Source organism: Eufriesea mexicana, unplaced genomic scaffold (assembly GCF_001483705.2).
Source record: "Eufriesea mexicana isolate 0111107269 unplaced genomic scaffold, ASM148370v2 scaffold2888, whole genome shotgun sequence".
Lineage (NCBI taxonomy): Eukaryota > Metazoa > Arthropoda > Insecta > Hymenoptera > Apidae > Eufriesea > Eufriesea mexicana.
The window spans coordinates 730711-755793 of NW_016910972.1; the positions used below are offsets into that span (position 1 = coordinate 730711).

The following is a 25083-nucleotide window of genomic DNA, read 5'->3' on the forward strand; positions in this document are numbered from 1 at the left end:
GGGTAATCGAGAGTCCGCTTCCTCCGCCATTGATTCCTCCCTGCTGAAGATCGACCGTCCAGGGACCACTTTGTCTGCCATTTCGCATCCACCGGTGGCTACTCCTTTCCGCCTTTAAATTTCAATTTAAATCGAAAACGGTAAACGATTCCTCTCGTAACCATGGAAACGTTTACGTCGCGTCTATCCTTAAACCTGACCTTAACGAAACGTCGTATGCCGGCAGGATGTAGTGCATCCCGTATTCAAGCCTCGTAGTCTAAATCCGGCGCTATTTATGGTCGGGACATCCACGAGAAAGTCTCGTTTTTCCCTCGATCCCGTCAGGCCACGGGGAATTCCGTTATCTCGAGATCTCGGCGGCTTAAAACTCGAGCATCCCGCGTTCTCTTCTGAAATCGGGGAATCGGCCTAAACGATTTATGAATGAACCCGGTCCTCGTTGTCGTCGTCGCCGATGCGGCTTTCTTTCCCCTTACCTCTGTCTCGCGCACACTCTCTCTCTCTCTCTCTCTCTCTTTCTCTCTGCTTTTTCTCTCTCTGTTAACCCCCCGGCTGCGTGAAAAAAAGCTCGTAGCCCTCGCGAGTTTACGACGCTCCGTATACGTACGCGCGTGTACGCCGGCGCGGCGTGTAGCTTGTTTTAAAGAAAATTCACGCGACGCGGACGCGAAGAAAAAGGAAGAAAGGAGCACAGGAGGAGAAGCAGCGGCACCACGACAAATCCCGGTGACGTAATTTCAGACGGTCGTCGAACCTGAGACCTCGGCAGAGCCTCACCACGAGGGAGACCCACGGACTTTCATTCATTCGGGGTGGGGACCAGCGAATACGCGGTGTGCACACGTGCACGCGCTGCACGCCGCTGCACGCCGCGCCTCGAATCGCAATCGCGAAATTCCTTCGTTCCCGATATCCGTGCCCGCTTATCTTCCACGCGACAAACCGATACCAGGCCCGGAGAAAGTGCGGCCTCTCTCCGTTAGAAACTCCGCTCCTCTTACCTGGCCCGCTAATTTACCGGCGACGCCCGTTCAGTTGGAAAGATTCGGATACCCTCTCTCTCCCTCTATTGTTTCAGGGATCATGGGATCGACGTGTCATCTGACAGTGGTGATCGCGCTGTTCCTCCAGGCCACCAGCTTGCACGCCCATCGCGAGCACAAGGTTTATCCATCTTTCCCCTTTCAGCCGATGCTACTCCTTTGCTTCTTCTATCCGTAGAGTGACGTTAGTGGTTATCGCTTCAAGGTTCACAACATCGTGCTCTACCCCGACAAGCACAGCTGGTGCAAGACGACCCCGATAAAGCAAGTGGTCGCGTGGCCCCAGTGCTCTTCGCAGGAGTTGGACAACAATGTCTGTGTGGGAGCTTGTTTCTCTTACATGGTGCCGCACAGCGAGCCCTCCGCACCTGGTGACTTGATCAGACCCTACTGCGACTCCTGTCAGCCTCTGGACAGCGTCTGGCACACGGTAGGTGTCCGCGTGCGAGTCGATGGACGGCCAAGTTATTGGGAGTAAAATCGGAAATTAAAGTCTCCTTCCGACGTTTAGGTCACGCTCGACTGCAAAGACGAGGTGAACAACCCCATCACCATGCAGAAGAAGGTGCAGATCATCACGAATTGTTCCTGCAGCTCGTGCATGGAGACGTCCAGGATCAAGCCGGACTACAACACTCTGCTTCAGTCGTTGACCGAGGAGAATCTCGACAAGAACGTGAACGTGGTCCACGAAACTCCGGATCTGCTGTTAAACCCGAACTTGAACTCCTCGAAGAACACCACCAGAGACGGTGTGCAGGCTAACGAGAGGTTCTTGCAGATCTTCAAGCAGCTGAAGGACTCGGAGAAGTTCAAGCAGTCCGGGACCAAGGAGCTGTTCTCAAAGTTCGACGGCGACATCGATTTCGACAAACTGAGAGAGCTGTTGAAGAAGTACGGCCAAGAGGAGGAGAAGCAACACCCTCATCAGCATCTGCACCAGCATCAGCACCAGTCGACCGGAAAGCAGCAGCAGCAGCAGCAGCAGCAGCAGCAACAGCAGCAACACCATTCGACGACGGTGCTCCATCGAGGACCGCATCACTCGATGGTTCTAGACTCCGACGTGAAGGAGAAGATCGACGTGGAACCGCATTATCTTCATCCGGCAGTGGCGGGTCAGGAGATCAGCTACCACGACAACGGGCTGGTGGACAAGGACAAGAAGAAGGATTTCTGAGATGACGGAAGGCGCGTGTCTCGCGATGGAAACGCGTGGTCGGCCTGACATGTCCGGCCAGGTCGGTCATGGGTGACGGAGATGTTCGGTATTAGCGAATGAGATCGTTTCTTTTCCATATTTCTTAAGATTTGATTCGTGACCTAGTCCAGCCCGTAGCAAATTGCTCGATTCGATTTAGCAAACTAAAGGTCCAGCTTGTTCCGCGAACGATACATTTGTAAATAGAAAAAGATTCCTCGTCTCGCTTTATTCTCTATTCTTCTTCTTCCTTTTTTTTCTCTTTTTTTTTCTCTTTTGTTCTCTCTAGCAGGCAAAAGACGAGCCGTTGCTCCCGAGGAGCGTCTCGGCCCCGGCCCGAGTAAGTCTCGTTAGAGTTCAATCGTTTGGGAAACGCGTTGAGCGAAAGTTGAGGATACGGGAAGGAAGAAAAAGGGGAGAGAGAAATTCTAATATATATTTAATTATTATTATTATGTTAATTAACTATTTAATACGATCGCGCGTCTAATAAAGGAATATACGTCTGTTTGGAATTTTAGTTCTTATCTAGCACAACTGGCAATCATTGTAGACGCCTAAAGGCGTTATATCTCGTTGACTGCTTTAAAAGTACACATTGTATCCACTATCTCGCAGAGAATAAACGGAGTCCGTACAGATTTTTCCCGGTATACGTCCCCCCGATCACTTCTCCCGTCGTATCGGTTCTTCGAATTTTCCACGAGCCAAAATACCGGCAAAGGGGAGAAAAAAGGAGAAGGCAGTTTCGAAGAAGGAGCCAAGAAGACCGACGATCATGGACGGAAGAGAACGAAGGCAAAAGAGAAAGGAAGGTTGGACGAGCTCGGACTTGGCAAATCGCGTCGTACGTGTACAAGGTGGAATGCAAATAAAGCAATTAAGCACACGGTCAAAAACGAGTAGAACCAATAGGAAAGAACACCGAAGAGGAGAACGGAAGCCCGAGCAGCGCTCTACCGATTGCCTATCCACTCGCACTTTCTCTCCGAACAAAGACGAAAATGTTGCTTTTCCTCCGTTGCGCGGGAAAACTAGCTTTCACCGTTTTTCCCGCGCATCGTCGATGAGGAAACGCCTCTCTCGAGCCCCGGGGACGCGAGTTTTCAAAGAGATTCCTCGGATCGCGATCTCGGTGACAGGATAAATCGACAGAAATCGACGAGGATCTCCGTGGTCAAGGTCGAAGACGCGGAAAAAAAAGGCGATAGTTTAATCTGCGAGTGGAGCGAGTGGTACTCCGATGGTGGAAAGTGGTACTCCTGTGGAAATCGGTAGATCGGCAGAGATAATCGGCCGAGTCCGAAGAAGCATCGGTCCAGCGGAAGAATGGTCGCTGATAAGAAGCGGTCCCGACCAATCAGCGACGCAGATCCGAGCGGATCGCCGGTACACGAAAGCGATTACGTATAGCTCGGTAACGGGGCGAAGAACTCGCGAGCTGAGCTACGACAGTGTTGCTCGGCGCTCCGTTGCGCGTCCTTGCTGCTTTTCTGCGCGGTCGCGTAGCGTTTTTCTTCGCGGCGCAGCTGCGCGTGCCACCGAAATCATGTTGCCCCGTTGCTGATCTCGGGAAACAACGAAACCACGGATCCAAGGTGACACGCGATGCCCGGCACACCTTGGGTGTTCGATTACTTCTGAATGCCCAGCTGCGCAACCACCATCACCGTCGTCGGTCGGAATACAAAAATGGAGAACACCGATTTCGAACGAGCCTCCTCCGAGCCGAGGATAAGCACCACGAACGGTAGGCTCTTGTTATTTCAACGAACCGTTGCTCGGTGATGGTCCCTGGTGAACGGATTGCCGATCCCATCATGCCTCACGATTCCTCCGGGTTTTCCAAAGTTTCCAAGGATCTCGTAGCTTCTTGAATACGAAATCCGGAGATTTCAGCTGTCGATGCTTCGACCGGGAAACTCGTTCACGCGGAATTTCGTTGTTGTGTCGAAGCATAAAGACTTAGACGAATCCAAGTGACCGAGTCGTAACGGTCGTGTTTAACGCAGGCGAATGTTTACGTACAGCCGGTTCCACGTATAAAAGTAACAGCGAAACTTTCCTCTGCGTCAGTCGTCGACCGGTCTCCGGTTGCTCAACGTTGCGGCAATGCACGCGCCGCGTTTGTAATCCGGGATCGATATTGCGACGGGATCGAGACGATCCGAAACTTTAGTCGAGGTCGATGCGACCGGCATGAATTAATAGTTGCGAATATACGTACTCGAGTCATGTCCGAATTCCAATTTACCGACGTCCCGCCGCACAGTCGCGGATAATCCATAGTTACCAAAATAACGCTGTGTCGAAATGGCGACCATTCTTTCCACGTGTTTTTTAATCGTCTCGAACACGCGGATCATCTGCTTTTGCAACGTCACGCTCGGAAATATCGCCGATCCATCGACCATCTGACTTTCTCGTAGCTCCGAAATCCGCTCGTCTGTTATACCAACAAAGTCTAAATTAACGTCGACTTAACTCGACTGACGCCGAATAGCGAAAGTTTATATGAAGACACTTTGATTAGGAGAAATTACTTTTCGACATCTGCCGATCCCGGACTCGCGCGCGTCCTCGTAATTGATAATTCTGAACTTTCGATCCTGACGACAGCTGGAGACTCGAGGAAAAAGAAACGAGGGAGCTCGGAGCTCTGTAATTTCGCGAGTTCTATTTTCTTCGTAGCATATCGTTGGCTGGCTAAAAATGCCTGGAATTCGAGGTAGCAGACACGAGGCGCCTCGACGCTTGCGACCAGCTAACAGAGTCCATTCGAAGCGATTCGTCAATTAAGCGACGACGCTTTCAACGAACGAAATTACCGAGCTGCCACGTCCTCGGCCTAACTCCTCCTAACGAAACGATTTAAAAAAGCTGCTCGAATAGGAGAATCGGACACGTGGATCGGAAGTACGATCGGAGTGGACGCTGCTTCGGCTAATTATAAACGATTAATTATACTTCTAATCTCGAGATTACAATCTTCGCTGATAAATTTCGTTTTAACAGATATTCTCTTGACCTTGCGGTTGCCAGATTACCAGATGTTTTCTCTACTATTTCGCGAAATAATTACCATCGTTTCTCGGTCACTGGATTTATCATCGGTAGTTCAACAACCTTATCAGCGCGTGAATTTGTACCATTTCTCGTCTGAGCCGCATCGTCTGTCTCTACTTCGACACGCGTCCGTGGAATATCCGCTGAAATTAAACGGAGCTTTCTTATCGAACAATTATGACGTCGTGCACAATCGGCGTGACAGCGCATAGTTTCTGGAAACGCACGTGCAATTTCTGCTCCGCGGTTTATCGGCTTATCAAACTGCAAATTGTCTGCGAATTAATCCGATACGGAGAGGCTCCGTTATCGGGAGGTATCGGAATAGATCGTCTAATCGTGAATAACAGCGTCATTTCGAGAAGATTGCCTTCCCTATCGCCGACGAAAACAGCACACCGTGTTTTCGTATCTGGAGATCGGCAGTATTTCCTTGTCGATCGGACTTCTTCGTTCGGTGCCACAGATACGCGAACCACTCAGCCTCGCGATAACCCCGAAGGTTACTGCAATCGCAGACATCGTTCGCGAATCGAGTATTTTTCCTTCGTGTCCGTCCGAGGACACATACGAAACCGGTGAAAAATGGCTCGAAGAACGAATTCACGGAAGCCTGCTCCGTTTCGAAATCCTCGAATTTCGCGTCGTACGAGAATAGTTGGAAATAATCTTCCATGCACTTTCCCGAAACGTGTCTCTCGGCGTGGGAACCTTGAGTCAGAACTATAATTGCATATCCTCGAAAATGATGCTCCCGGCACGCGGTGCTTCTGCAGTCGTAAATAACATTGTTAATAATTCCGCGCCGGAAACGCGGATGACTCTGCCGAAAATTCGGTCTCGGCGAGTCACTGGATTATTATAGACGAGAAAAGTTCAAACGGCCATGACGCGCGTATGCTTCTAAATACAGGAAGCCAGTCGGCGAAGCGAGTAAGTAGAATATGAGACGATTTTCATCGGAATCGGTCGACGACACGAGTCGCTCAAAAATAGCACGGAGGTCGAGACGCGTCTGCCTTCCGTGGCGCGTACTCGAATTCGGGAATCGGAGCAGGCAAATCGGGCCGACATCGGCGACTTGTCGATTAAATTGCTAGTTTGCTGAATAACGAACACCGATAAGAACACGAGAGCAGAACTACGGGTGTACTAGATGTCCCCGATCGGCGTGTGGACCGTCTCGGTGACCCGATTCCTAAGAGTTTCTCGTTTGGAGGACGCTGACGATGTGGACTCGACAGATTAATTGAAGACGACCGATAAGACGGTCAATAAGTAAAAAGAACGAGGAATTTCGAAAGTGTATATTACAGATGGATCGCAGATCGCTGAGCAACGTCGCTTTCAATTTTTCGTGTGAACCACGCGTCCTATTAACTTCTTAGGCTCTTCTTAGGCTGAATTTTGCGCGAGGCTGTTTCTCTGTCTCAGTCCAATTCATACCTGACAAAAGGGATAAAGATAGTATATTCTGTCGGTATATTATTAACTCTGTTATGAAAAAAGTGTGAAACAAAACATATGAAAACGATCGTTTAATTCAAACGGTGAGCGAGTGAACCACTATAGCGGTGCATCGTGCCTAAGAGGTTAAAGAGCCGGAGCTATGAACGAGCGAATGATAACGTGTATTTTTATATTACCATGAAAGCTGTCAGTTCGAAGGCAATCGTTATTTACAGATGTCCCCGGAAACTACCGATCTTACATAAGTAAAAGCGAATCGAATCGGTTGCCACCAGTCTTCCACGGTCCGCCGATTCGATTTATACTCTTACCTAGTGTTGCCTGAAACTAACGGTTAGTTTATCAACAAGCTCGATCCACGGGAAGAGGTTATCCAATATTATCGCGTTTATATATACCTGAAATGCCGAATGTTTGCTGACGAAACGTGATCGATCGCCGAGCAGACGAATTCCTAACAATGGCAGCTCTATAAGTCCTTTATTTGATCAATAAAATGGCGGAGTGTGCAAGCGAAACGTGATCGGATAAAGGTGGTCACTGTAAATGAGATAAAGGAGAAACACGTGTCGGATAGCCGGAAATCCTGCGATCCTAGACAAAACGAACGACGCTCGATTATAAGAAGCATCGTCGTTCGCGTGGTTTCGCAATATTCACCTTACATAAGTTTCGCTATCTTCCCGGTGTAATTACGACATCCGAGAATTCCAGGACGTGACATGAAAAATTCAAAAACTCGCCATTTCCGTGCCACACGAGAAACATTCGAACGATACCAGGAAAGCCTTTCGCGCGCTTTTCCTGCTTCTCCGCGAAACTTCTAACCCGGGTATACGTTTGACTCGAGTGGTCACGCTTAGCGATGCTTCGTTAACGATACCTCTGTCATCGATGATCGAACTTCGGTAGATGCGCAACGTCGTATCGTTAGCCTGTGTTTTCATTGGAATAACGTAAACGTAACGAAGATCGATAATCTTATCGATGTCTTTATCCTTTGCACCGTGGATACATGGAAAGAAAAATTTTCGAATAACAAAGTAAACGAAATGGAGGAATGAAAATTTGCTCGATATAAGGTTACGTTGGAGAGAGAAGCGTTGGAGCCGGAATAATAATCGTGGATTCGTCGATTCAGCGTGGAAGACCTAAAATCGGAGTTACCCTGAAGAGGGTAGGGCAGAGAGGCCCCCACCAGCGGCACGAGAGTTAGGTGTGAACGTTTCAGACGCTTGGCACGTGCTGGCCGCGGTAAAGGGAAAGTTAGCTCGAACTGAGTATCGACCACGAGGCTTTCGGGCTCGTTCAATACTCGAATGGAGAATCGAGGCAAGAGAGAAAGGGAGAGAGATGATCAGGAGGGTCGTGTAAGCGGGTAAACCGCTCGATTCGCCTGGGTTTCGCCGCTATGCAACACCTAAACAGGTGCCCTCCTCCGATAACTACCTACAGAGGGTAGTGGAAGAGGACTCGCCATGAAAACAGGCGCATGTATTTCAAGCCCTGTGCAATTAACAGGGCCGTACTCGTGCCACGGAAGGCGATTTAGTGGGAACAAATGAGTCACGGGCGACGACGTCGTCGTAGGTCGAGGCAAAACCCAATGGTAGGGATATCTCAGGCACGACCCTAGCGAAAACGGCGCCACGGGAGCTCGCGAGTCGGCCCTTGGAAATTACTCCGAGTCATCGAGGTCGGATCGCTAACCGACGACGAAGCGGATTAACATTTCGTGGACGTTAACCCCTCGTTCAAAGGTTTCCGTTCGATTGTCCGTTCGGCGAGTGGATTTTAAACGAACCGTATTCTCAGCCTGGCAACCCGAAGGCCGCTTCGTGACTCGGAAAAAGAGAAAATTATCGTCAGTCCAGTGATCGCTTCGAGAGCGTAACGACGCATCGGAAGATCGTAGGAGAATCCGCAAACGCAAAAGCAGTAAATTCCACGACGTAAACGTTGGCGACAATTCGCGAAATGGTTGACGAAGCGTAATCCAATCGGTATTGGTTTCGAAGAGGAAGATAACGAAGCGAGACACGTGGCGCGTACCTGAAACGAGGCGACAGAGAGTACGGCCCTGAACCGGGAGGAAGCAAGCAAGAGCGCAAGTCTTCTGCTAATGCCAAACGATTCCCTTAATACACTCGCGTCTGGAATCTCGTTGTAATTGGGGCGAACACTTTGTGCCAGCTGTCGCGTACTTGTCAGTGTTTCGCAGTGATCATACGAACCGGTCTAGCACGAAGCTTGTCGAAGGGGATTGCGGCTGTCGGGCGAGAATCATTGGACGACTACGGTCGGAAAGCAAGAGAAAGAGCAGTCGTAGCGCAGCTCCAAAGGAACGTCTGGCTGGTCGCCATCTTAGATTCATCGTGAGCACGTTGTACGAAACGGTGGAAGGAGCTTCCCGGAGAATCGCGAGCTTTCCAAGAAAAAAATTCACAGGCATGCGAGAAGGAAAGGTGTCGTTTTTCCTCGAACGTGAACGCTTATAAATCGAGACGGTGCATGTCGACAGAGGCAGAGGCAGTGGGTGTTGCGAGCGAGAAAACCGAGCGGCCACAGATGCACGAAACGCAAGTGAAACGACCGTGTGCAAAGTGACTTCCTGGAGGAGAGAGATTTTTTCTTTTCTGTTTCCTAATTTACGGGGGCCTAACGAGGCGGCGCTGATCATCGACGCGAGCGAACGAACTGAAATTATCAGTATGAGTAAGATGCTAGGTACAAACTATTGCACTGTGTTCTCTGTACTTAGAAGTCCCGAAGAGGGTGAATCGTTTAAGCGGATCATCTGAAAGAATCGATCGAGATACAGAGGGAACGACATATCGTGGAAAGAACACGGATTTGTACGTTGTCAGGCCGCGAGGGCGATTGTCAGGATTAATCAGCCGGATCACGAGTGTGGTGATAGTCACGAGTGTGGGAATAAAGCGTTAAAACGAGTGCGTCAGTTTTCGCGTGTGAAAAAATAAGTGCTTAATCATTTGAGAAATCATTCGTGTCGGGGACGTGTGATCACCTTCGAGAAAGGAACTTCGTTGACGTAATCAATTCTATATATACATACACTCTTCGTACATATATATATATATATAGCTAATCGAAATTCGCGAAACCGTGAAGTGAACATTATATCCGCCAACCAGTGTACGGTACGCTCGATACGTGCTCGCTCTTTCTTCCTTCACGTCAATCGCTCTATCGATCGTCTGGTTTAATTTAGCAATCGAGAAACGTCTCTCGATCCCGATAATCCCGTACACGGAACTTTCTTCGACCGACGCGCCACCCGTGGTATACTCGAAGCTCGATTTATCCGCCATCGGGAAAAAAGAAATACGAGGAACTTTTAAATATCGCGCGTTATCGTCGGAATCGCGAGCGATAAGGTGATCGATCGATAACGAGCGTTCCGAATCGATAAGACAGGGATCCGTGTGCCCCGAAAAGGATCCCAATATATACGTATATAAAGACCGGTGTGACCCGTGTCGGAACCTGTGGACGACGAATTAATTTCCCTGCCGATCGATACATCCGACGGCATCCAAAATACTTTTATAACCCGTAATGTATTTGAGATCGCACGTACAGGCAGCAAAAGGGAGGCACGAGAATGCAAGAGAGGAGGCGATAGAAGTTGGCTGCGCAGCAAGAGGCCGAAGCAACATTGGATCGGCGGCGAGAGGCAAGGGCAAGACGAAGCAATCTGCGGTGGACTGGTGGGATTTGGAGGAGCCTCAGCTGCTTCGTCCGAGATTGGCCGACAGAGATTCGAAACAGGCGTGCGTACGACGCGGTATGAGCGAAGGTGAACGAGCAGTGATCACGCCACGAATTGGCTGGCGAAAGCTCACCGATCCTGGCGACTGACACGAATGCAGAAACTCGGGGGCAGGTCCGAAGCGATAGCATCGGTTATTGTTTCGCCGTCAACGTCGTCGTTGTCCTGCCGCTCAAACAAACTAGCCACTGCCACTTGGACTCTCGTGGAAAGATCTCGGGGCCTGCTCGACCATCGGTTCAACGGGACACCGCTCTATTCTCGCGTGTCGATCCACTGATGTCAGCCAAATGCAAGAGAACGCTCCATTGAGATCTACACCGAGATCATCGAAGATGGACCCGAAAATGGCGGGTAATCGGTGTCGGTAGCAGATGGGGTTATTGCCTGGAACAGCGATCTCCTCGTCCTGCACTATTCCTAGGGGAGCCACGTTTGAGCCGTTCACTTGGTTTCGGCTAGATCCCAATTTTCCTCTCTCGTCACGAGTATTCTCTCCTCGTCGATCTCTCCTCCCTCTCCAGCCAGTTGACGAACTTTGCGTCCTTGTTTTCTTTCTATTTTCTCGTTGTCCGGTAAACAACGCGGGTCCGCGATTGACCCATAGACAATAAATCCTAGCTGATAAGAATAGTGTTAAGATGTAGTTGTGAAACGGTCAGGATAAAATCAGGGAAGAAGGACAAGAAACGTCGAAAGGGAAAACGCTGTCGTGATACCGTGAGCAGTATCCTCGCTGAGTGATCTCCCGCGAGACCACGAACAATTATACCTAATTAAAAGAGAGAAGCATAGCTGTAATATTACGCGTATAATATTCGCGCTTAAGTCCCGCTCCTTTTCCCGCGATCATCATGCCGCCCACTCCGAACAAATTGAACTTGAGCTTCGCCAGAAACGCGTACAGCGTGTTTGGGGCACGCGCTACCAATACCATCGCTGACCATCAACGCGAGCAGAAAACGGAACTTCTAGAGGGTAAGAGCTTGGACCACCGCCTACTTTAACGATTATATTTGGCAAAGGTTCCCATCCAATCGTCCTTCGCGATTCTTGCCAGTGAAACCGTCTTCCATAAATATCGCGCCATTGATATTTCGTTTAATTCATCGTCACGACCATCATTTTACTTCACGATGCAATTTACTTATCTGCCACGCGGTTATTTCTCCGATGCTTCGTCGCCTTTCGTCACTTTTCGTCGTCTTTCACCGCCCACGCGTAATATCGATCTAACTATTCGCCTACCTTGTTATTTCAGGTACCAGAAGCAACGGAATCCTCCATCTGAAGAATGGTATCGATTACATCAACCCTGGTGAAGAAGACCAAATGGAGATCTATGGGTAAGCGATCGATCCCAACGTGTTTATCGATTGCTCTACGATATTCATTTCGTTATACGTCTTTTCCAGCTACAAGAGAAACAAAATCCTAACAGCTGTTACCTGGTTCTTGATTATCGTAACCGGTGGCCTTCTTAGATTGATCTTCCACTGGATACCACATTTGATGTTGCTTGCAACTCATTCCAAATGTCAATTAAAAACCGCAGATACTGTTTTGCTGATCGAGAAGTTCCAAGGAAAACACACGAGCTATTACGTGAAGAAATTGAAGACCTTGGCTGCTCAAGATATAGTGTAACTATTCTATGTTTTTACCTTCTACGAATCTAGTCGAGCAAATTTTCTATTCAAGCGTTTGAAACTAACCGCTCGTGTGTGTTTAAAGTAATAAACCCTTCGATGGAAAATCTTTGATGGATAACGAACCTTGGATGGAGAACGGCAACATGATAACCATCAAGGAAGTAAAGGAAGAGTATCCCACGCTGTCGCTACATTTAATCGGTGGACTATTTAAACGTAAGAGTCGAGCGATTAAAGGAAAACGGTTCAAACGATCGGAATTGTATTTCAGAAATATAATTATCGATTATACTTTCACACAGAGGTTCCGACGATCGTTTTCTTCACTTGCAAAAAATTAACTTACGTTTGGGACCCCGAGAGATGCGAATTTCTGAAGCTTCGAGGTTTAGACGTTGGTGTTTTAACTTCTACATTGTATCAGATGCAAGGATTGAACTCGCTTGAACAACATATGAGGCAAATATCCAATGAAATCTCTGCAACGATCGTCGATTTGTACGATGCTTAAAGGCTTTCTTAAAAAAAAAAAAAAATGTATTTTTCCGCTCCTTTACAGGCGTAGCGTTTATGGAAACAATGAAATCGTGATTCCAGTAAAAAGTATCTTAACGCTGCTCTGTCTAGAGGTCCTCAATCCATTCTACGTCTTCCAGCTGTTTAGTTTTTGCCTCTGGATTGCCGACGATTATTACTACTATGCCATGGTCATCTTAACGATGTCCAGCATCGGCATAATTATGGCAGTCTTCCAGACTCGTCGGGTAAGAGATTCTCTTACCGTTGGTTGCATCATTCCTTAAATTGTATTAATAACCAAGGATCCGTTTGCAGAACCAACACAACTTAAGATCCACCGTACACTCTTCCGACGTGGCAACGGTGATGAGAGATCGCGCAACCGGGCAAACAGCGACCGTGCCTGCTGAAAAATTAGTACCTGGTGACATTTTGATTATTCCCTCTCATGGTTGTTTAATGCCCTGCGACGCGGTACTTCTAACTGGAAATTGCATTCTAAATGAATCTATGTTAACCGGGGAATCAGTTCCTGTTACTAAAACACCTATTCCATCGTCCAATGAAATAATATATGACACTAAGGAGCATGCAAGGCACACCCTGTTTTGTGGTACTCGAGTTATTCAGACTAGATATTTTGGATCCGAAAAGGTAACTGGATACGCGAATTCTGATTAATTTTCAGGATTGATTACTACGCAGAAATGATCTTACGACCTATCTTTCTCTTCGCAGGTTTTAGCTGTAGTTGTCAGAACTGGATTTAACACTAGCAAAGGTGGACTGGTCAGATCTATTATGTACCCTCCACCGGTGGACTTCAAATTCGAGCAAGATTCGTACAAGTTCGTCATCTTGTTGGCTGGCATAGCTAGTATCGGCGTGATCTACACTATCGTGACAAAAGCTATGAGAGGTGTACCAAGCAATCACATCGCTCTAGAAGCTTTAGATCTAATTACCATCGTAGTACCTCCAGCATTGCCGGCGGCTATGACTGTTGGCCGTATGGTAGCGCAACGTAGACTCGAGAAGAGCAAGATTTATTGTACGAGTCCAAGAACCATTAACGTGTCGGGATCGATCGACTGCATTTGCTTCGATAAAACTGGAACGCTGACCGAAGATGGCCTCGATATGTGGGGTGTAGTGTCCACGGTCGATAAGAAATTCCAGCCACCTATCAAAGATATCACGACCATACCCTTGACCGATCTACTCATTGGAATAGTGACGTGTCACGGAATCACGATAATAGAAAATCAACTGGTAGGGGATCCACTCGATTTAAAAATGTTCGAGTCTACCGGCTGGACTCTGGAAGAACCCGATGTATCCGACACGTCAAAATTCTCTATGCTTTTTCCCACGATAGTACGTCCACCAAAGGGCTCCAAACTGCACAATAAACTACCCAACGACCTAAGAATCTCGCTCGGCCGACAAAATTCTATGACCTCTGAAGTGATGGAGAACATTTCGTTGAACAACCTCGATACCACGTTGGCTGGTTCCACGACGGAATTGGGGGCGCAAGGTTTAGAAATTGGAATCGTTCGTCAGTTTCCGTTTACGTCTACTCTTCAAAGAATGAGCGTGATCACTAGGACATTGGGCGCTGATCATTACGATCTCTACTGCAAGGGTAGCCCGGAAATGATCCTCAGTCTCTCTAGAGCGGAATCCAGTAAGTGACGCTACGAATATCTCAGTTAGATTCTTCTCCAAGATACGATGAACCTTATTGCTTTTACAGTTCCACCAGACTTTGGCAGCGTGTTGCAAGAATATACTTCGGAGGGCTACCGTGTCATCGGTCTCGCACACAAATCTTTGAATCGTCTTCCTTACGCTAAAGTCCAGCGATTGAGTCGCGAGTCTGCCGAGTCTGATCTCACGTTCTTAGCGTTCGTGATTTTGGAGAATAGATTAAAGCCAGAAACTACACCCGTGATTAGTGTTTTAAATACTGCCTGTATTAAAACTGTCATGGTGACTGGCGACAACATGTTGACTGCGCTATCGGTTGCCAGAGACTGTGACATCGTTAAGCCAGGTACACCCGTGATCGCAGTCTCTGCCACTCAGCAAAACCAAATGAAACCACAGATATATTTTACGAAGAGCAACAGTCAGCCAGGAACGCTACAGCCGGATCTCAGCGAGATGACTGATCTGAATAGTGTAGCTAGCTTGGACACGATTGAGAGGGGCTCCTTTGAGAACGATCAGTTCGATAACGATGCCAATTATTTATCCGACGAGTAAGTTGATCGCACGCGTCCGCTTGGGCAACGTTGTATCGTCTGATTTCTAACTTTCGTGCAATTTCGTTTCAGCTTACAGCATTCAAAAAACAAATACGTGTTTGCACTCACGGGTAAAACATGGGCGTTAGTTAAACAATATTATCCGGAACTGATTCCTAAACTTGTCACCCGCGGTGCAATCTTTGCGAGGATGTCACCAGACCAAAAGCAACAGCTAGTTCAGGAATTGCAATCTTTGGGATACTATGTTGGTACGTGGCTCGACTTTATTCGAATTAAATTGAACCATATAAAAGATCAAAGTACTCATTGCGCTTGATTTCCAGCTATGGTAGGTGACGGTGCGAATGACTGCGGAGCTCTGAAGGTTGCTCACACCGGAATTTCTCTCTCTGACACCGAATCGTCAGTAGCATCGGCGTTCACCAGCCGCGAGACGAACATTTCCTGCGTATTAACCGTGATACGAGAAGGACGTGCAGCTCTGGTCACTTCCTTCGGGATTTTCAAATACATGGCGAGTTACTCGCTTACCCAGTTCATCTCCGTAATGCTGCTGTACGGCATCGAATCAAATTTGACGGATATCGAGTTTCTCTACATCGATCTCTTCATCATCTCGATCTTCGCTTTCTTCTTTGGCCGTACCGAGGCTTACGATGGCCCATTAGTCAAAACAGCACCCCTGAACAGTCTCATTAGTATCACTCCTATTCTTAGCTTGGTAACGCAGATTTTGATCGTCGCCATATTTCAGTCTGCCAGTTTATGGCATCTTCAGCAGATGGAGTGGTTCGAACCTTTTAACGCCACGATTAAGGCAGCTGAGAATAAGGATGACGTGAGCTGTACGGAGAATTATACGGTTTTCATTATTAGTTCCATGCAATATATCATTCTGGCTGTGACATTCTCAAAGGGACATCCGTACAGAAAATCTTTGTTCACGAATTACGGTCTGCTCGCCTCGTTCATTTCTCTCACCCTCTTCTCCGTCTATCTCGCGACATTTCCTTTCGAGTGGCTGACCGACTGGTTCGAGCTAATACTTCCAGAGGACGACGGCTTCCGTTTCATTCTGGTTGGCTACGGGATCGCTAACTTTGTGATCTCGTTGCTGGTGGAGTACTTCTTCGTTGACTATCTCGTTTTTAGAAAATTACGATACCGTTGGCGTAACGTAGATAAATCTAGACGAAAATACCTCGCGATCGAGCGTGACCTGGCGCGCGTCATAGAGTGGCCGACGATCTCGCAAGAGCCATTGCCGGAAGCGGCGCCGGATATTCTGATTCGTCAAAACGTCACCGAGATCAAGATCGAGAAACGCGTGCCCGAACCCTGCCATCCCGCCGACACGAGCTTCATGAACAGTCCCATCTGCGCGAACTTCAAGCACTTCGGCTCGGCCAGAGAAGTCAGTCTGAATCCTAGGGCCCTGTTCAACGATCGCAGGAACACCGTGTCCATGCAGACGGTTCCCTGCTTCGAGGACAAAGACGCCGCGACGAAACAGCCGAACATAGAGCTATCAGCGAAGAGGAGATATAACTCGGAATCAGAGAGGGGCATCAATCGGTACGAAAGGCCGTTCAAGAGCCACAGCACTAATCCGATCGCGACTCTGCCGAGGAACACGGCTATGGCTCTTCAACCGCAGAAGCTGAGAGACTTGAAGAACGTCTTGATGCACAAGAGCGAAGATGGCTTGTCTCCCACTACACAAAGTGTCCTTGAACTCGATATTCTGCCGTCGTAGGAGAGAGCGATTTATTCTCGTGGGATGATTCGAATCGGTAATGGCCAAAGAACGGTAGTGCCTCGAGCAACGAACAGTGATCGTTTAACTTTGAGGAACGATGCACTGTTCGCTATTCGACGCACCTGTCCGATTTCGTACACCGAATTACCACGAGGTATCTCCACTCCGGTGCATTTGTTGTCCGATGGCAAATCGCAACGCAAGACTGTCCAACGGCTACACGAAACCACTCAGGAACGTTTTAATCCGAGATGTCAGGATCGAGGAAAGTACGAGTGACCAGCGTTCAGCGAAGAACCGACGTTGCAAATTCCCGACAAGATCTCATGATCAAAATATCGTTCACAGAGTGCATTTAGAATGCCGCGGCGTTCACGACAGCTCGATAACCGACGATGCTCCTGGGAGCATCGTGCGGTACGTCAACTGAGGGGGTCCCTTTTGACCCGGTCTTTCTTCGTCCTCCTCCTTTATTAGTATTCGAGCGTACCACTCTCGGAAGAGAAAGTATTATCGTTAGTTTATTTAACTTATATGATGAATTCTAACTCGCCCTGTCGCCAGGGAGTAGTGCTGTTCGCGCGGAAGAACGGAATCCCTTGACGCAGGCCGAACGAAGTAGATAGGTAGATACATTTCTTCTTTTCTTTTTGGGAATTCTTTCGCGTTTAGATGCCGTCTTTTTTCACTGCGGTTTCAGAGATATACTTAAAAAAGAAAAAATGAAAAAAAATACGCGACCGAATGTATAGATGGATGCGAATCCAAATGAATTTTTTAAACTAGGAAACTGTAGGGAATTGATGATACATTCCCGTTTTCACGACGAGCCATTCTATATTGTATTGTATTGTTTTTCTTTTTTTTTTATTATTATTATTTTATTTTTGCTAATTCACAATATCTAGTCCTGTTTCGTCGGCTCGTGGCCAACAAATTGTTGTCGAAAATGTAACGATAGGAAACGGCGCTCGTTGACGACGTCGATAAAAGGGAAACGTTGGTAAGATTATACGATTTCGTCGCGAAAGCGGGAAGCCAGTGTACTTTTTGTTGGTGTGAAGATTGGGGAATTGTAACTATACAGTAGTCTATCCCAAGATATCTTAATCAAACCTCGAGGGCCGACGTCCTGCGACCCGGAACGCAGAAATTCGACGCTCGTTGTCGCGGATACTTATTGTTAAAACGATTAACGAGATAAATGTGTACTTATATACGCAATGAAATATACATACTTAAGCGCGTTGTTCTACTAGTTGCGACGCTAAGCTTGCGTTGAGTTATAGCGGTTGTCGAATAACAAAGTATGTTTTTAATGTAAAAGCCTTGTTCTTTCGTCCCACCTGCCCTATACTCGACCAAAGTAGAGGAAACCTTCGTCGATAAGAAGAAAATCAATGAGCAAACTAAAATAAAAATCGAAGGTTTATTAAGCGCGAATACAAACGTATGTCACACGCACTTAATTTACAAATTATCCACGTGCTTACAGTTCACACCGTTCGCGAAAAATGGAGACGCCTCTAGTCGCAGGAGGCCTAGATAATCGACGAAAGAAACTTCACCGAGCGTAAGTCTACGAGTATAACAATTCCCACGCATCACCGTGTTTCGTTAAATATAATAACACAGTTCTTCCATCCGGCAGACGAGCAAGTCCTATCCCTGACTCGGAACCACATCCTCCAACGTTATCTCGAGTGCAGAATCATCTAAAATCCCGGTTGCATAGCTGCTAGATCCTCGCAAACACAACTTCAAACTTTTGCCAGCCAGTCACGAAATCGCCAGAGATCCTATCCAACACCGCGTCGTAAACTTTGTTTCATGCAAAGTTTTTACAGAGAGCAACCTCTATTCCCTCTCATCCGTCCCGCTACGAGTTGATAACGTAGGTTATCCAGTCAACGGTTTTAGCCACGCGATGGTAGATCCCTGGCTGACCTGGCTGAGCACACGAGTAACCCGCTGAAACGATACCTATAAGGTACCATCGTCCCGTCTTCTCCATCATCAATGGTCCACCGCTGTCACCCTGCAAGAATCATCAAAGGAATCCTCCATCTCGTTCCCCGCGACCAACAAACTCTCTACGCCGAGTTAGACTCACTTGACAGGAATCCTTGCCACCTCCGCGATACCCGGCGCACATCATCTCGTCGTAGATCACAACGTTGATGCCATTGGATCGATGCCATCTCTCGCACACGCGATTGTCTATCACAGGTACGTCGACCGCTTGAAGAGTCTTCGGGCGTAGCCTCGAACCTGTTTATTTCGAGAGAATTTAGCGCACGATCGTCATTGCCACGTTAGATAAGCGATCATGGTCTTTACCAGCCTGCAAAGCACCCCAGCCAGCGGCCCATCCGTACTGTCCCAGGAAGTCCTCGTTCTTCTCGGGCAAACAGATCGGTGCGATGTGAGGCATGTAGTGAACCGGTCGATCCAATCGAAGGACAGCTACGTCGAACCTGGGCAATCGATCACAGTTCCATTTACCCGACTGTCACCCTCGTCTCTCAACTATCAACGCACCTGTCAGCCTGCGGCGTGAACTTGAAATACGGATGAACCCGAATCTCTCTGACACCGAACGTGTAAGCTGGTAGAGTCTCGCTAGCCGAATTGACCACGTAGTCACCGAGGGTGACTTGGACCTGACGAGCCGATGCCCTAAAGACGAGACGAGTCAGGGGAAGCTTGGAAAACGTCGGTGCATGGTCTACTTACTTGGCTACACAGTGGCCAGCAGTGACGACGTGGAATCGGTTAACCAGAGTGCCGCCACATCGACTGGACCCGATTCTTATGTACGCCTGAGAAAATACAACATTTTACCTGTTTAAAATCGCGTTACACCGAGGGCGGGGAAGGGCGAAGCTGAGTGCGTTGATGCAAATCTGACCTGCCAAGGGAAACTGCCGAAGCCTGCCTCGTCACCACCGACGATTCTCCTCTGCGCGGTTTGCTTCGAGGCGGGAATCCCGCAGCCTGCAATTAGAAGCACGTAGATCCCCCGGTTTAGACTGACTGCTCGATAGAGTCGTTATGCGGTGTTCATACACGAGCAGCTCTTGAAGAGTTAGTAGCGAAGTACGTTCAAACACTCTTGTACAGTGAGCACGAAAACGTCTTTCTCTCGATAGCGTCTCGTTGGTCTTTATGTTAGCATTACCGAGTTAGACTTGGAGTAATTCGAGTTGACGACCGGAACGACTGACGGATGATTCGGGTTCGACTCGCGACTCCAACGACTCTGACCGTTTCATCGAGTTTAGAAGCGTCCCTTGCAAACGCGATTCGATCGGTGCGAAAGAATTCTGTTGGTGGATAGGCACAATTAGTCTGCAAGCTAATCGCGTTGACGCAAATCATATTCGCTCGTGCGTACCGACATGACATCGGCGAACAAAGATCGAGATCGTAGTCGAGGGAAACGGAGGACTGTTGCCTCGCGAGCTAGAGGGAGACCGGAAGTGGGTACGAAACTCAGAGGACTCGCGTGACGAGAGAACCGTCGAAGAAGTGCGGAACGGATCCGTTGTTATCGCGATGAGCATGCAAGATCGAACGACAGAGCTGAGAAGAATTATTCGTGAGGAAACGGGAGGACGAACGATCGCGAGGCATGCGAGGCTGTTCGCGAATCGAGATGGGAAGACGGATTTCGGTGATGCGTGGCCTCACGTGCTTTGAAAGGTGCAAACAGAGAAAGTGAAGGCACTCGATGACATGCCGAGGAAAGTGCAAGTGCCAAGGAAACGAGTAATTTACAAGCAAAGAACATTTCGACATGCCGAAGAAAGTGCAAGTGTGTCATATTCGTCGGACGAAGAAGGAAGTCCGAGAAACGTCGAAGGAACCGGGAGCAGGGTGAAGAACGAGGATGACACGACGAAGAGGGGAAGGAAGAAAGGTTTCTCGGCGAATAGGAGGAAGAGGAAACCGGGAGGCATTCTGAGAGAAGAAGACAGCGGTGGTCGATCATGCTAGTGCAAGAATCGGATGGCATGCTTCTGTAGGAAGGACTTACGATCATCAGTGGCGGTCTCCGTGTAAGTATCCAACGGAAGCGGCTGAGACTGATCTCTAGGTGCCTCAATCAGGTTATAATCAGAGCTACCTTTCGGTTCTTTCCGCTGACAACAAGCGAACATGATACCGCCGCAACTGCCGTCCAATAGGCCAGCGGACATCCAGCACATTAGAAAAAATTCGCAGCTTCGTCCGTCAGCGCACAACGTATCGTCACCCTTCCACAGCGGTCTGTTTTGCTGTCGCGGCTCTGCACAAAACAGGGCAAACTGTTCTTTCTTCACCTTTCTCCTCCACGACTCTTTCAACGACGGAAGGGCCTCGTTACTCGTCGGTTCGCGCGGTTTTTCTCTCTCCCCCTTTTATCAGACATCGCCCAACCATCTCGAGGAATCGAGGCGCGATTACTCCAAGCCTAGCTTCGGAATACTTTAGCGAGAGAAACGAGCCGAAAGTTGAGCAATCCCGAGGGTCGAGAAAGAACGCAATCGTTTTGAAAAGCGAGCGAAAGAAGTCGTATTACATTGGCGTCGCGAGTACAATCGCGATGCGGTTTAAAGAAATCGTAAAAGCAACAGGAAAGAACGTTCGAGCGTCTGTGTCGTAACGGCACGAGCAGCGCGGATGACGGAAACCGTCGGCTCGACGGAAACGGGTCCGGTGTCATAATCGTTGTGACACCCGCTTGGGATATTGCACCCGGCCGACGACTAATTCATAATTATCCGACTACGAGCACGAAATCCAGAGGCGCGATGTAATGTAATCCGCTATCGGTTTCACTCATTGGATTAGCGAAAGACCGGAAGCGCTCGGCGAAACGGTCTTTCGACAAGTGCGATTAGGCCACGACTCATCGATAGGTCGCTCTCTGTTAACACGCCGGTCGCTTCACGGGGAACGTACCTGACTCTAACCTAGGGTAATCGTCGAGGGTTTGCTTTCGATGATCTGAAACAACAATTCCACTTTTTAATAAAAAAAAAAAAAAAAAAAAAAAAAAAAAAAAAAAAAAAAAAAAAAAATTCAGAACAGAAATTCGCCCCGAGATACACGCGTTTGACTGTCAACGAGAAATAACGCGGACAAAAGATTCTCCAATTTACTCCCGGATTAGAACAAAGGACGCGTGGACTACCCCTGTTGGTCCCTCAACCCTCGATCTCAGGTCCGATTTGCTCGCAGTACGCGTTACGACATTCGCGTTACCTCTGTTCTCATCCTCGAAATCCGGCAAGTGGTTGGACTGCTGGAAGAACGAAGGTGCACTGCCACCCACCGGGGTCGGGAAGTCTTCACGGAAGATGAGCCGCGGAGTTCGATGACCCATCACCGGCCTACTGTACTCCGAGATCGGACTCCTCCAGAGCGACTTTTGCTGCCTCCACGATGGGAAACGAACCCCAGGATGTCCACCGATGTTCCTCCCTATTAGAGGACCACCACCCTCGAAGAGGTAGCCGGCTGGACCACTCGGGAATCGGACGTATCGACGTCTGCGAGGCGAATTGAGCGTGAAATCGGTGCGATTGCCATCGTGATCCCGTAGCTCGACGTAACCGGAACCGAAGCTCGTCTTTGACTTGCTGAGGCTCGATCCCGAGATCTCCGTTTCACTGCTGGCACGATTCGAGGTGACGACGAGGACTATTCCCACGAGCAACCATTGGCACGATCTAGCTGCACCCATCATTTGGCTGGAACACGAGCATAGGTCTCCCGGTGAGTAAATTTCCCCTGAAAAGTCAAAGGTCGCGTGAAAACGTTGGAAAATTCGCGTGGTCGTGGAGAAACTCTCCCTCCCTGGTGTTTAACAGCCTCGCTTTTCGGCACCATTTTTTCCCCGCTGTTTGCCTTTCCTCCGTGCCTCTGCACTCGTTTAAAACGCAAAGTGTCTAAATTCTGTTTTCCTTCCCAACGGGTTGCTCCTCCAGGCACCACTTATCTCCGCTCCCCGCGACAGGCTGTTCCAATTAGCCAGTGCAAATTGTTAAACATACGGTATCTTTCGGGGCAAGACTGAGAGGACGGGACACAAAGTGGCCGTGATAAAACGCGCCGCTGGAAGGCAAACATTCCTCGAGATAGGGAGAAAAGCGAGGAGGTTGGGCTGCTATCGGGATCGATTGGTCGCGAGCCCTCCGATGCGACTGTAACAGCTGTAATTGTATCGCGACACGCGAGATAATTAAATTCTCGTTCCGTTCCGTTCCCTTCGCCACGATCCCTAAATCGAGATCGAGATTTTCTACGCGATCCTCGTGTCTCGCGTGTCTGCTGGACTGGGATCGAGCCGTGATCATTCGTCGATCGCCGAGATCCACTCTAGCCGGGCACCGAAATGGCGTCGCGTGAGGTTAACGAGCCGGGGAACACGCAGTTGGACAGATCTTCCTCGGCACGAATCCTTTCTCAGAGCCCGAGCCCTCTGCTTCTGTACACACAGAGGCGATCATTCGTGACTAGGTTTCGTGTTCGCGATTGCTCCACTCGATTTCGAAATTTTTTTACTCCGATATTTTTGGCCCGGTGCACCGAAGTATGAAATTGGATGCGAGAAGGATGGAACTGGCGATCGCGTAAAGTTAAAGGAGATCGGTCGCCTGACCTACTCGTCTGGTCTGCGGAAAGCCGGAAACCGTGATCGGGCGAGTAGAAAACGGGTTCCTGCAGGCGATCCGGTGAATTCTTTTTCGAGCGGACGAAAATATGTTGTTTGCGTCACGTCTCTCCGTAACGGGTGAAAGTAAAAAGAGGTTCACCCGGAACCAAACGCATCGATTATACACGCGGAGATTCATAATGGTACCGGGACAGCATCCTCCGGTTGGTCAGTTATCGGGGGTATTAAGGAGGAGTGAAAACGCCGTGCCCCAGAGTTTTATTGCCACGAGAAGCAGGCGCCGATTGGGCAATAGCCACCATCGTGCCAGCTGCATTAATCGCTAGTTTAACCACGTTCAGGGCAATTTAACCACGTAACGGTCCTTGTCGCTCCGTTTCGTAATAGATTAAAAATCCTCGCCCGAAAAGAGGGGACCATTGTCTCGGGGATGGGACAGTCAACGGACCTGGAGGAATTTCAAGGTGAGGAAACGTTCTTGGATCGAGTCAGGGGAAGATGCAGTCGATTGGGAACACGGAATCCACCGAGAAAGGAGACTCGATGTTCCTCGGATATCGATTACATCTCGAATAAGCAATTGTTTAAGAGAAATAGCTGGTTTCTCTTATATTTCGATTATAAATTTCAATGTCCCATAGAAAATTCCGCAACAGGCTTCGTGGAAGATTACCACGTTTTTAGAAAATGAAGAAAAATGTAGAAGGATCGTTCTCGCGGGATTTTTCGATAGAGCTTATAAATTTCGAAGGCAGCGGAGAAAATCGAAGGCTCCGAATAATCGATGTAGAACGGCCTTGCCGGGCTAGCATCGCTGTGGCGAGTGAATGGTTCGATGTGTTAGTAGGTCATTGGCTCTGTCGTGTAGAACCAGTAGAAGTGAAAGTGCACTTCTTGCATGCACGACAGTGTGAAGTTCATGTTCACGCTGCCACCCGCTTCGCCGGAAGTTACGAACCATCGACCACGTTCCTTCGATTCCTCTTCGATTCCTCTTCGTCGCAGCTCCGTCGCGACGCCACGCGCAGGTCTCCGACGACGCGGAAGACGCAGGCTAGGTGAAACGTTAGAATCGTTTGCTCGAGATCTGCCCACTCGAAATTTCGAATTATTTACTATAATTTTCGAATCGACTACGAGCTAAGGAAATTCTACGACGGATAGGAAGACGAAAAAGTGAAACTCCTTACAGGAAATGCATATTCCACTTTTTAACTAGATCCGGGACTACTAATCGCCTTAATACTCTCGCGCGTAGATATTATTCGAATGCTTATACTTCGCGTGTTTCTCTCGCGATCTTCGACTTCTTGCTAAGCAGGAGAAAATACGATGTACGCGATTCTTGCTGCGAGAGAGACGAAAGCCGGCTCGGTTTCCTGGCTATTACGAAGCTCGGCAGAAAAAGCAAGGGGTTTTGCAATTCGCGGAATTACCGCGAAGAAGTCGGAGAAGAAACAAAGGAGAGTATGATCGTTCCTCGAACTCGATCGAGGGAAAAGTGACAGGGACAAAAAAATGACGGAGCAGGCGATGGAACAGGCGATCTACGATCTAAGATCTCACGAACTTTCACCTTCCTACGACTAGCTTCACTCTATCTCCCTGGCTGATGACGGTCGAAAGTACGGAGAGTT

At 48.6% G+C, this 25083-nt stretch overlaps 3 protein-coding genes across 4 annotated transcripts in view; 2 read left to right on the plus strand and 1 right to left on the minus strand.

Annotated features, from left to right (window-relative positions):
* Window positions 1–2888, plus strand: part of LOC108550653 (myb-like protein Q) — an 8838-nt gene extending 5950 nt beyond the window's left edge. Inside the window, exons 2-4 of the mRNA XM_017904434.1 lie at window positions 1082–1167; window positions 1252–1476; window positions 1558–2888. Coding sequence (XP_017759923.1) covers window positions 1087–1167; window positions 1252–1476; window positions 1558–2226 — 975 coding nt within the window. The 5' untranslated portion in view covers window positions 1082–1086 and the 3' untranslated portion in view covers window positions 2227–2888. The remainder of the gene's footprint in view (window positions 1–1081; window positions 1168–1251; window positions 1477–1557) is intronic.
* Window positions 2889–3429: 541 nt separating this feature from the next.
* anne (polyamine-transporting ATPase anne boleyn) lies at window positions 3430–18049 on the plus strand. Of its 2 annotated transcripts, none has more exons than XM_017904432.1 (11): window positions 3430–3997; window positions 11838–11922; window positions 11992–12219; window positions 12311–12444; window positions 12531–12687; window positions 12788–12992; window positions 13063–13401; window positions 13486–14437; window positions 14507–15014; window positions 15090–15271; window positions 15347–18049. In XM_017904432.1, exons 1-11 carry the CDS (start codon window positions 3892–3894, stop codon window positions 16777–16779), a joined length of 4329 nt encoding a protein of 1442 aa, XP_017759921.1. In that variant the 5' UTR covers window positions 3430–3891; the 3' UTR covers window positions 16780–18049. The 2 variants fall into 2 exon arrangements, with proteins under 2 accessions (XP_017759921.1, XP_017759920.1); XM_017904431.1 differs by lacking the exon at window positions 3430–3997 and adding an exon at window positions 8606–11554.
* A 612-nt stretch (window positions 18050–18661) lies between these two features.
* LOC108550615 (proclotting enzyme) lies at window positions 18662–22516 on the minus strand. The gene is made up of 9 exons (XM_017904380.1): window positions 22033–22516; window positions 21730–21774; window positions 20822–21073; window positions 19694–19779; window positions 19519–19604; window positions 19324–19461; window positions 19123–19259; window positions 18896–19053; window positions 18662–18820 (listed from the first exon to the last, which is right to left on the minus strand). The coding sequence occupies exons 1-9, from the start codon at window positions 22514–22516 to the stop codon at window positions 18662–18664; spliced, it is 1545 nt and encodes a 514-aa protein (XP_017759869.1).
* Window positions 22517–25083: the final 2567 nt, after the last annotated feature.